This window comes from Cyprinus carpio, chromosome B1, assembly GCF_018340385.1.
Source record: "Cyprinus carpio isolate SPL01 chromosome B1, ASM1834038v1, whole genome shotgun sequence".
NCBI lineage: Eukaryota > Metazoa > Chordata > Actinopteri > Cypriniformes > Cyprinidae > Cyprinus > Cyprinus carpio.
In genome coordinates, this window is record NC_056597.1 from 4196623 (window position 1) to 4209903 (window position 13281).

General features: G+C 35.2%; 1 protein-coding gene across 1 annotated transcript; it reads right to left on the reverse strand.

Annotated features, from left to right (window-relative positions):
- Positions 1-1208: 1208 nt before the first annotated feature.
- Positions 1209-2917, reverse strand: foxe1 (forkhead box E1). Its single transcript, XM_019120203.2, has one exon. The coding sequence runs from the start codon at positions 2590-2592 to the stop codon at positions 1528-1530; it is 1065 nt and encodes a 354-aa protein (XP_018975748.1). The 5' UTR covers positions 2593-2917; the 3' UTR covers positions 1209-1527.
- Between the last annotated feature and the right edge of the window lie 10364 nt (positions 2918-13281).

Here is a 13281-nt window from a genome sequence, read left to right on the forward strand (position 1 = left end):
TTCAGTTTTATTATTTGGTTTCAGGTCTTTGATCAGATACTGCTAAGTGATTTTAAAGTAGCTTTATATTTTTAACCTGTTAGTTGTTATAGTTTATCATTACCTACACTAAATTATTCTGCAATATTGACATCACTGTTGTTTACTTTTCTTGTCACAGCACACATCTGGTGTATATTAATAAGCATAAATGTCTATTTAAAACCAGTGACAGGATATAATTAATGGCCAGTGCCGTCAAAACACAAGCTTTTGTGCGGAACTGGAAGATTTAGTCTAATAAAGCTCAGCAAAAATAAGGGGCAGAAAAAGTTAAAAATGTATTATTTTACCCTATCTGTCTTGTAACCCCTTTTGCGCTTATGCTGACCATTTTGTTTTCAATTATTTATGAGTAGTGTAAACTTAAAAATAGCATGGATGACTGATAATTTGCATCTAACTGCATGCTAAAATATTGTTTTAACTATTTAACTGAAAGCTTGCCACAAAAGAATGTATACATCTATTTTTTAAAATAATATTCATTTTTAAAATAAATGTCAGCTTTCATTATTTAGTGCTAAATAATAAAGGCTGATAGTACTTTCAAAGTAGGGCTGGACGATTATGACAAAAATGTAATTGCAATTATTAATTACTATTATTATAACAGTTTAAAAAATATAAATGGTATTATAATATTATACTAAAACTTAAATTAAAATAATGGGAAAAACCATTAAGATAACATGTAGAAGGAAAAAAACGCATCTTAAGCGTGCAGAATAACATAAGTGGATGATTAATTGCCGCTTTGAACGATTACATAATTGTGGCATCCATATTTGTAATCGCGATTAGAAATTTGATTAATTGTGCAGCCCTATTTCAAAGTATATAATATTAATTTGTAATATATGTATTTTCAGTAAGAGGAATTGGGAGAAAACATTCTTTGGCATGACCTCTTTTAGAAATAAATGTCATTAAAAGTGAAATCAATTAACATTTCTGTAAATTTAGGGTTCTGCTGAAATAGATACTTGCTTTAGAGCCTAGTTTTCTTTATATATTCACCATTAAATTAAAATGTTAAATGATTTCTCAGTAAAAGGATATAGCAACACAGCCTCTTGTAGAAACATTTTTATATCACTGAAGTAAAGGCAGTGCCTTATTTCAATTAAAAAGTAAATCGAAGCATTTACTCGGTTAGCACAGATGACAATTATAAGAAAAGCGTATACAAAGCATATGAACACATTTCACTCAAATAATTAAAAAAAGAAAGAAAAGAAAAGAGAAAAGTTAACTTTGTAAACATTTGTTTTTTAACTTGTTTTTAAAATGTTGTAAAAGGAAAAGGCTGTATATGTGTAAATTGAGATAACTGAAATTTCCATTTACTCAACTGATGGAATCACAATAAAACAATAACATCAGTTTAAATATCACAGTTGTTTTTCATATTTACTAAAATAGTCTCTCCAAAGGTTCTTGTGCGCCCACGTTCTGACAATGGATAATAATCATCCATGAACTTGTTTAGGTGGCAGTCACAAACCTGTCCATGTTACCCGAGTAAGCAGGATGCCTGATGTAGGCTCCTGAGCTACCAACTGGACCAGAATTATTGTACTGAAAAAAAGAGCCCAGCTGTGCAGGGGAGGTTCTACCATAGGGGTCCCCCACAGCATCACCAGCAATGGGAGACAAACTGGAGATAGCCACCCTCCCTGTTGGCCCGTAGGCCTGGGTGCTGCCTTGTGGATATGATACCTGAGTCTGTCCGTGTCCTGGGCTGGAGTAGGCAAAGGCCATGTTGTTTGAGGAGCTTGAGCAATACGACAGCACTGTCTCCCCGCTGCAGGACTGATGCTGGAATCCCGGTCCTCCCAAACTGCAGGAGCCACTCTCAGGACTGAAACTGCGGCAAGACTGCTGAGGCATCATCTCTGCACTTTGGCCCATCCTGCCAGGTGACCCAATGAGAGAGTTGATTCTGAAGACCCTGGACTGACCAGCACTGAAGCTAGGAGAGGAGGACTGGTAGTAGGCAGAAGGCAGCTGTTGTGCATATGGCGGACTCATGGCCATGTTGGAGTAGACTGAGTTGGCGTAGGCTGAGCGCGCAATCTGGACTGGCGAGAAGACGGGAGACTCATGAACGTACGATGAATATGTAGTGAAGTCACTGCGTTTGAACCGCTTTCGCCGTCGCAGAAAGCTTCCACTCTCAAACATGTCTTCGGCATTGGGGTCCAGTGCCCAATAGTTGCCTTTTCCAGGTCTTCCGGGCTCGCGGGGGATCTTGATGAAACAGTCGTTGAGGGTCAGATTATGGCGGATGGAATTCTGCCATTTCTTGGAGTTGTCACGATAGAAAGGAAACCTCTCTGTGATGAACTTGTAGATCCCTCCCAGAGTGAGTTTGCGGTCAGGCGAGTTGGCAATGGCCATGGAGATCAGGGCGATGTAGCTGTATGGTGGTTTGCCTCGCTGAAGGGGCCTCTTCCTCCGGCGTCCTCTTTGCGGCTCTGCTCTCTGACTGTCATTCACCGGAAGAGTGGTTTCAGAGGGAGAATCGCTCTCCACTTTAACCACAGGCATGACTCTAGTTAGAATGACTCCCAACGGTAGCACAGCTTGGAAATCACAATAGTCTAACTGTCACAGTTTTGGTTCACTTGGTTCTTTGTCAGGTGCAACAAATGTTCTTTGCTTGCTGGAAATATTCTGCTGAAAAAATACCAGTCATAATGCAGACCTTAAAATCCCCAACCAGAAATATCAGTTTCTTTGCACTTCATCTGGAACGTCAGGTGTGTCCTTGCACTGTGATGCTCTAAATTCTAAGCAATTCTTGCAGTACTAAGTTTAAAAAATAGAAGCACTCACATAAACAACCTTATCTGATGGGAGTCTTCGTAATGTTGAAGAGAGAAGTGAGCAGTCAGTAACTGGCCAAGGAACACACCACCTGAAGAGTTTTTAGCCCCACCTCCTCAAGCAGGTTATCCGTCACGTGGCTAAAAGCACATGCCTCTGCGGATTTGTATATGTTTAAGTGCTCTCTCAATTGTTAACATTTATTTACTTTACCTTTTTGGAAACAAGAACATTAAAAGCACAGATGCCCTTTCAGAGCCGACAAATAAAACGGTTTCTTCTGAATGCTAAAATTTTGAATTCTATGGAATGGTGTAGTCCATGAGTGTATTTTTTTTTGTTAAAATATTTTCTCTCTGAGAGTATTTTTTTTTTGTTTTTGTTTTTTTGAGTTTTTCGTGTGTATTGTTTTCTCTGTTTTGAAAGAGGTGTTTTTTTTTTTTTTTTAGAGAATATCCAAAAGATTTAAAGACATCTACTGTTTGACTACTTATCCTGGTTTTGTTTAATCTGGAGATTAGTGACTCCTATCATCCTTTTTTTTTTCTCTCCCCTACATGCAGCTAATTCTTTTTCAAGAACTAAATTTTCTAGCTCTCCAGCAAGTAATTGGAAAACAAGTATGTTTATTTTTGTAGCAAGCAAAACAGATTGGGATTCATTTTGGCTAAAGTGGGGCATTATAGTGCTCTAATAGCCCTGTTTAGTGGTAATACAAACTCCATTGCCTCCGCAGTTTTTTTATTTTTTTTTTCCCTTCAGTGCCGTGTCAGGCGGTTTCATCTGTGTGAGAAGATGTAAATATGTTATTGTAAGCCACAGTGTGTGCCTCCCTCTGTTTTAACAGCATGCAAATCTGGGTCACATTTTGGTGTGTGGGTATAGACAGGCTGATACCTAGGCCAGGTAACCTCTTTCCATGTTGGGAAGATGTTTAATAAAGGAAATAAAAATGCAATTGACTATACAGTGGTATTCCCATATGATCATTTAAGGTTTTTTAATGGAAAGTAGACTGATTCTCATTTAGTGGTCTTCTTGATTTTGGCAAATTATAAAATTCTGTCCTTAAACAACCTCTCTGACCTTCCAAACTGCTCAGGTGGGCTTCTTGCATTATATTCAGTGAATTGTTTCAAGCTAGTACTTAGCAAATAGTCAGGCAAAACCTCTTATGTGAGAACCTGCACTTGAGGCCAACTGAGGGGTCTTGTGCTGGGAGAGTTTGAGAGGTTATGCTGAAATGAGTTGCTCCTCGGACAGGCGCCAAGACAGTGAGCCTCTCTCTAAAGGTTAAACATTGCTTGGGCTTACAAAGAGATTCCTCACCTGTCATCTGAGGGTAATCTCTTGTGCTTGGCGGATTTATAGAGGATATTTCCTAAGGGCTGCCCACCCTAGTGCAGTTGGCAGAAAATGTTGCTCCCTGTCATACAGAGGATTTTACATTTAAGAAAAAGAGTTTACCTTAATACCCTGTGTTTTGATTATTCTATCACTGACGTCATCAGAATCAATGAAACATCAAGGTAAATCAAAACATCAGAGATGAAAAAAATAAATAAAAAATGGTCCACCCCCCATATATATATTGTTGACAAGGTATTACCTAAGCAGGTCCTATAAATTTGTGAAAAACTGTACAGACAGAACAGGGAATGTTTTAGAATACTGTTTTTTTGTTGTTGTTTTTTTTCTATTCTTGAAATTTGGGTCATGAAATCTAAATGGTATTGTATTCTGTACATTTGCCACACAGCTTAAATAAAATCAATATATGAAGCAATTTTATTTATTAAAGCAGGATGCTTTTTTCTTGACATGAATACTGCTGAAAATGAATGACAGCTTTTACTAAAGATAACATATTGAACAGGAAATTACAAAATTCACCATTGTGACAATCAACCTATTAAATTCCTTTAAAATGCATTTTGTTTTATTTTTAAATGTACTTGAATATGAAAGTTTAGAGTAGTTTATAACTGATTTTTACATTATATGATTTTCCCCTCTCTGCATAATGTTCTTTTTTTCCTACAATTTTCAATGCTTTATTTGGAAAAGCGGTATTTTCTGTATATGTAATTTATATTGCTTGCTGCATCTGCCAAAATTTACAGCATAAAGAAGACCTTGATGCATGGATTCCTGCAATTGATAATGCAATGCTTTTAACTTGACCTACAATTCCCAGTGTGAATAATGAACTAGAATAACCACGCAAATATCTCTTATTTATATATATATATATATATATATATATATATATATATATATATATATATATATATATATATATATATATATATATATATATATATATATGCATATATATATATATATGCATATATAATTGCAAAGATGAGAACTGAACACTGCTGATTTATACGTGTTCAAAAAGTTTATTTACGAGTTGGCAAGTTGTAATTACGACAGTGAAATTATGGGATAACTATGGAGCACACTGCTGTTTAGTCATGTAATTTTATAAAAAGAATTAAGCTACCGCAGTGTTATCTGCAGAAAAGGGTTATTGAATCGGAGTTATTGACACTTTTTGTTTTTCTTTTTTTTCTGGACTCATTTTAGATGAAAATCTCTGGAAAAGCATATAGATAAGCAAACAAGACACAAGGGGTAGAGGATGTGTAAAATTTTGTGAATGGAAGTTTAATTCTGTGGAAATCGTCACGGATTCCAACAGCTTTAATGACAAAGCAAACAAACAAAACAAAACAAAAAAGGACATGTAATATGTGTATTGCTTGGTGCTAATTGTACTGCTGATCTCTCTGAAATAAATATAAATAAATAGATGAATGAACGAATACTTTTTCAAAGTCTTGACTTAATTTATATTAGATTTATGTCTACTGTCTGCATTAAAAGAAAACCTGCAGTTTATTTTTTTTGTTTTCTAAATTTTTTTTTTTTTTTTTTTGTTGTGTGATTTTTTTGCTTTTTTTTTTAGGAGACATTTTGTGTGGTGAAATAAAAAAAAAATGTTCTGCACAAATGTAGTATGTATTCCAATGTGAATAGAACAATGTTTTTTTCAATATTGTACAAACCGGCATGGTCCAAAAGGCCATCCATTGAAGAATTATGTAAATTATTGTTTTGTCATTATAAGCTATGCAAAAATCTCTGACATCCCCCTCATGGTGAAATGGTGACATGCAAAAGAAAACTTCAGTATTTATTTAGAAAGTCACTTTAGATAGTTTGTTTCATTTGTTCAAAGCACAAATATTTTTTTCTTGGTCTGGTCACAAGCTCATCTGTAATTAGTAATGTTGTACTATAATTTGGTCAAACCTACTGTTCATTACTTTTTTCAGCAACAATTATTGTTTTGCATTATTAAAACCCCAACTGTAATTTGATTAAGAAAAAGCTAGTGCAGTAGACAGACAAATCTAGCGTGTTATTCTGAGAATTCGGCATTAGCGCATAGCTAAATAACCCTCTGGTCCTGTGCTGGTGACAGTTTATTTGTGTTGGGTTGCTCTTTGTGTTTCTGATACTTGCTGGTTTAGAATAATAGACATGACTAATTGCTCAGGCGTTCAATGTTTAACAGGGCCACTCATTTGCTCCTTGCTCCACGGCCTGTGTGTATCCCAGTGTGTGTTCTGCATTTCACAAGCTGATAAATTTGGCAGATTCTGGAGGTTTTGCTCATTTCTATATGCTTTTGGTGTTACTTGATCTTGAATTAATAATGGTAATTAGGATTTAAGGATTTAAAGCAGTAATTCTAATTTAGGCTGCTCTAAATCAGTTTGAATAAAATGCATTTGTCAGCTTTCTGATATGATCTATATCTTTAAATATATCTTTAATGATGTCTGTGCAATTCATGTTCATTTTTAGATCTTGTTAAATGAATTAATTATATTTTTTTTAGCCCTGCCAATGTCACTGCTTATCCAATCAAATCTGCATGTTCTCCTTTAGGTCTTTCTGCTGCTCAATCTTGCTTTTTTCTTGTTTGTTTGTTTATTTATTTATGCTGTTACCCTTTAAACTATTTTGTCATGTTTATACTTTTTTGATTTTTATAAACAAAATCATATTCTAAAACATTTACTTTAATCATTTAATAAAATTTTATACACAATTGGTTGGAATCATTAAAATTTATGAAAGAAGTTTATGAAAGAAGTCTCACCAAGTTTGTATTAGATCAAAAAAAAAAAACAGTAATATGAATATTATTAACATTTAAAATCCCTGTTTTATATTTAAATATACTTAAAAATCAAATGTATTCCTGTGATGGCGAAAGGTGAATTTTCAGCAGCCATTACTCCAGTCTTCATAATCATCATTAACCTTCGTCATTATCCTTCAGAAATCATTCTATACTGATTTAGTGCTTCTTTACTGTTATTATTGGTTCTCAATTATTAATAATTGTTATAAATATATATTGTATAATAAAAAGAGTTTTGCTGCTTTGTCAGTTTTGTCCAAAGAGTTCTTTCTATGAGCAACAGCTCAGGTGAACTCCAAAAAAAAATATTTCTCAAACATGGACAGATTATGTTTTATATTCTCATTTTATAAGCTCTTATATCGTATATTAGTTTCTTTGTGTCGTGCATTAATCTAGTTATGGTTGTATGTGCGTTTATTTGTGTGTACCTGAACATGTATACTGTTTGCATTTAGCCTGAGCCTTGTCAGTGGCAATGCAAAGTCCCAGTGCCGGTTGACTGGTTCTCAGGCCTGGCCAGTTTACATAACTGAAGCAGAATGCTGCCTCTCTCGGCTAACGTTCACTCTTTATGACCCTCCACAAGGCAGCCAGCTGTCTGTATTGACACAGCCAATCAACACTGCTCTCTGTACATTCACATTAGAATTACCCAGTGAAAAAATCTGTCTGACAAGGCTTTTCAAAAAGAAGTAAAATAAATATAAGTAAAGTGACTCCAAAGAAGAAAACATCTTACCAAGCATTTTTTAATAACCTCTCAGTGGAGTTTTTATTCTACAGCATATTTTGTTTTGGGGACTCCATGACGGTTCTAACTCATCTCTTTAAATATTGTCTTCACTGTTCCTAAAGTGCCCACTTTAACGCTATTAACACTTTAACTAGCATGCATATTACTAGCATATTGGTTGGTTTATTAAAGCACATATTAATGACTTATTCTGCATGACCATATTTTAGATCCCTTAATCCTACCCCATACCTAAACTTAACAACTACCATACTAACTATTAATAAGCAGCAAATTAAGTTTCTTTGCTTAAAGCATTAAAAGCCTGAATGGTTACAATGTACATCAGTTTCATGGCTTTGCTTCGGCTCCGTGTGTCTGATAGTATACATCGGCCACCAAAGTACTTTTCCAATGTTTCTGTAGGCACATATAGACTTCTGTTGGCTCAAAAGCTCATTTTCTTTCCCCTTGCCTGCTTCTGAATGGGTTGCTCAATCCAGTTGTATTGTGAGTGTGAAGGTTCAATGTTCTCCATGGAATGTTTTCTCTCATTAGTGAAACTGGTTGTCTAGGAGGACAGATGTGGCCACACCTCGCTGGGACTTGACGATGAAATGAAGTTCCACAACCTTGAGATTTATTTCATTTGTTTATATGCCATTCATGGATATTGTGTAAAATGACAGAGTGGTGATAGAAATTATTTCAAATGGCCTTGGAAACCATAGCATGGGTTTTTCAAATGTAATCCAGATGTATGTGTGTCCGTCTTTTGCTTTATGAGTTCATGCATGATGTCTAGTGTTCGGAACAGCCAAAGCTCTGCATCTCTCATGAATGTCATTCAGTGTCTAATCTTTCAGCTCCTGCAGATTTAGGTAAGTGTTGGCAGGATATTGGCTGTTTAACAGATTGAACCTTTTAATATAACAAACACGGTTTTGAAATCTTATTAAAACAACTTGAGCTTAACAAATAAAATATTAAGGAAAAAAAGATCTCAACTGATCTACATCTATCTATCTATCTATCTATCTATCTATCTATCTATCTATCTATCTATCTATCTATCTATCTATCTATCTATCTATCTATCTATCTATCTATCTATTCTTTAAAAGTGAAAGAGAGAGAGAGAGAGCTAGTGGTTGGTTGGCATTTGGGGATGCCTGACAAAGACAGAGAGAAAAAAAATCGCATGGTATGCAGTTCTTTTCCAGTGCCACCTGCATGTCTGTTACTGCAGGATTTGTATCTCCTCAATCACTGACACTACTGGATTACCTGTTCTTAAAGCAAAGAGCCAACGCAAGCCACATCTTGTGCACAAGTATTCAAGCTCTCACACACTTGATTTTCTTTGCTTTGTGGGATGGATTTACCCTATTATTACTGGCAGTAGTCTGATTATGATTTCATGATATACTAATTTCCTGTTCTTTAAACACTGATTAACCACTCTCAAATGCTTAGTGTTCATTTTTCTTTTACTTCAAACTAAAACCTTGTTTTGGAGGAGCTAACACTAGAAACTAGTTACAGCAGCAAACAATAAAAGCACAAAAATGCTTTTTCTCTGTGGATCAGATCCAACTACAATTCTCTACTTTGGTTTATCGACTTTTGGTTCAAAGGTCGGGTGAAAAGGTGAGTTATTGTCCTAGAGAGACAGACTCACCCTGGATAGGGAAGCACTTTGACAATTAGACTAATCTCTATCAATAAACAACTCCCATCGCCTTGGATTACACTACAGCAGGTGCATTCTTGGTTTAGACTTGTATGCATGATCTGTCTATGGGACTTTCTTGAAACACAGTCTTATATTGCAAACACCTTACTTGGGTGTTATTTGCCACTTTTAAGAGTTGTTTCAAAGGAAGACTACACTTTATTCTCTATTCCCTTTCAAAAACTATTGCTTTTCTGTGATTTTGGCTTAAGATCATCGAACTGTATAAAGGCAAATATCCAAGCCATGTATTTCTCACTCTTTCTCTTTGGTTCACAGAATTCATAGGTAACTAAACACATATCACTTTGTGATACGATCAAAACATGGTATGTTTGACTGAAAACCTAAAAACCTAGTCCACACTTTTTCAACCTGTACACAACCTCAGTAAATCGGTCAACCTTTTTTTTTTTTTTTTAATTTGTTCTTGTCATGCTTATTTGTGGCTTCCCCGTGCCATGTCAAAGTATATGCGTATGTGTGTGTGGCTTTATTTGCATATACTAGTATATTTGCACAACAAATGGTGCCCTCACTGAGCTGTTTTGCATGGTGTGTGCCTGCTTCTTTAGCTGACACTGAGGGTGAACGGCTGCTTTGTTTTTTTTCTAAAGCTGCACCCAAATATGTGTCCACCTGTCACTCATCCCCACTGCATTCTGTCAATCATATTCTATGTTATTACACAGCATAGGCTATATATTAAATGTAAAATTAAGGTAAAGTAGTTTAACACCAAGTTTTTAAGAGCAATAAATTTGTATACTATGGAGAATATATTTTATATTTTCTTTGGTGTGCGTGTGTGTACACACACACATAGTACGGTCAGCAAGATTTTTTTAAAGAAATTAATACATTTATTCAGCATGCATTAAATGAATAAAGTGACCAAAGATACATTTACATTGTTACAAAAGAATTATATTTCTAATGTTTTTAGCCTTCTATTCAAAGAATCCTGAAAAAAAGGAATCATGTTTCAAAAAACAAACAAACAAACAAAAAAACCCTACAAAAATAAGAAGAAATGTTACTTGAGCTCCAATCAGCATATTAGAATGATTTCTGAAGAATCATGTGACACTGAAGACTGGAGCAATGGCTGCTGAATGTTCAGCTTTGCCATCACAGGAATAAATTACATTAATGGTAGCACTTTAGTATGGGACCAATTCTCACCATTAACTAGTTGCTTATTAGCATGCCTATTATTTACATATTGCTTGTTTATTAGTATTTATAAAGCATTTATTCTACATGAACTTATTGTACATCCCTAATCCTACCCAATACCTAAACTACCAACTAACGGTTAATAAGCAACAAATTATGAGTAGTTAATGGTTTGTTAATAGTGAGAATTAGAGCTTAAAATAAAGTGTGACTACAATTGATACAAATGAAAAACAGTTATTTTAAATTTACTGTATTTTTTAACATTTATCAAATAAATGCAGTGAGCATAGAGCAGACTTCTTTATTAACATATGACTCCAAATGTTACTACATATATGTGTACCCCCCCCCCCCCACACACACACACACACTTTGCACCTATTAATAGTTCAAATACTTATTAAAAAATATTTAGTGGCATCACATTTTACTACATGTTGAGAAAATGTATATATAATTTTATAATTATATATATTCAAATGTTTTTATATATTAGTTAATTTATACCTCCATGAAATGTGTACAATTATAATTAATGTAATTATATTACTGTATTGGGGGGAAATTCTCTCCACTTTTTGCTATTTGGCCACTTATCTAAATTCCTTCTCGGATTGACTGACTGGAGAGATGACACAGATTTGGACATTAGGTCATAAAATAGGCTCCAGGCCCACTTTGAGAGCATTGGTGCAGACAGGAACAGTTTACCAGACACAATATTAAGAGAGCTTTCTCCATCTTACACCCACACACATTCCTAATGCCACTTCTGGCCTTCACCCTTATCATTTTTATCCCCTTCCAATTTAACTCTTACATGGCACTACTTGTGATTTACAGAAAAACAGCTTTAGCTTTTATTTAGGAAGTTGCAGGTTTTTAACAAACTGTAGTCTATAAACGATTGTTGGATTCGTGCATTGACACACTAACAGTCATGTTAGCACACCTGAGCTTGTTGCAGTCTGACCTGTCTTACCGCCTCATTTGTCATCTCCAATCACGAGCTCTTTTGAGGGGAGCTGAAAGACAAGGAATTATCAGCCCTTGCTTGGTGATGAGAGCTCAGCCTGCTGCTCAAAAGAGAAAGTATGTGAGAACACCAGCAAGTTAAACATGTAAGAACACAGGCAAACACACTCTTCTCTGTCAGTCCTCTGTAACATCCAAAGAGTGACTCATGCTGTTTGCATCAAATATTTCTGACAATGATTAGCAATGCAATCTGATGACCTATTTTTGTTTATTTAATGTATGTATGTATGTATGTATGTCACAAGACATGATGTCTTTGATTATGTCTCTCTGTTTAGGAGATATTTAAGATCATGCAGAATTGTTATTACAGGAATAAGGCAATATATATATATATATATATTCTATTTTGTCAATTACCAGTGATAAACAGAAAAACATTATTTTGAAATTTGATAAGTGCACTAAGCCAGGGGTTCTAAAACCTGTCCTGGAGGGACATTTTGTTTGTCTGCCTTATCAGACACACCCTGTCTTGCAGTCTCTACTAACAAGCTGATGAGTTGAATCAGGTGTGTTAGATAAGGGAGACATACACAAGTTACCAGGGACAAGTTTGAGAACCACTGCACTAAGCTATATTAAAAATTTTGATTTAAGCTCAAATGACAGATGCTTTGCCAAATAGCAATGGTGCAAATCACAACTTCAGAGACCTTTTATGTTATTTGAGATGTAAAAATATTGGTAGCACTTAAGGTTCTATTTGTTAACATAAGCTTACTACATTAGTAACAATGAAAAATACAGTACATGCATTTTATACTTTCATTACGAACAATGGAAAAGCATTTACTAATCAGTTAATTTCAGCATTTACTAATATTACTAATATTAGCTTAGACTGCCACAGGCTAGGTTAATCAGAGATTCTGCATCATATTAACATGACTATTTTAGGATAACAATGTATATGATATATTGTATGTCTTAATATAAATAAACAAATAGGCATATACATGGCACATTTGCATTCAAACATATAGTAATAATGACCAGTGTCCCAGGATAATTACTGAATAAATTATCACTTGTCTTTTTATTTATAAGGGTGATACCTGAGGTCCTGATCATCCTGGTTTGTTGCGTGATAATAATTGATTGTATTCTATTACACACATATAGATGCCCAATTTCTGACATGAAATACAAGTAGATTTACAAATATGTACTTTCAGTCACAGTATCTGCAAGGCACACTGTTAGTCTTTGGTGTGTTTGCCGACACGCAGTGAGTCTGGGAACAGGGTGAATGTTTGCATTGTGGCAGTGTAAGAGTAAAGCTTGCTGGTTGGCTTGTGTTCATGGAGGGGTGGGGTAGAGCATAGGGTGGATATGATATGCCTCGCTGACTGTAAGTACAGTTGTAGGATAAAGTGACACATCCCTGGCGTGCCAGTGTCTGGGCGGGCCATGTGGGGGTGGAGAGTATCGGTGGCTGAGAAGCAGTTAAAAGCGTTTGGTCAATGCTATTAATATCTTCAAATCCCAGTGAAT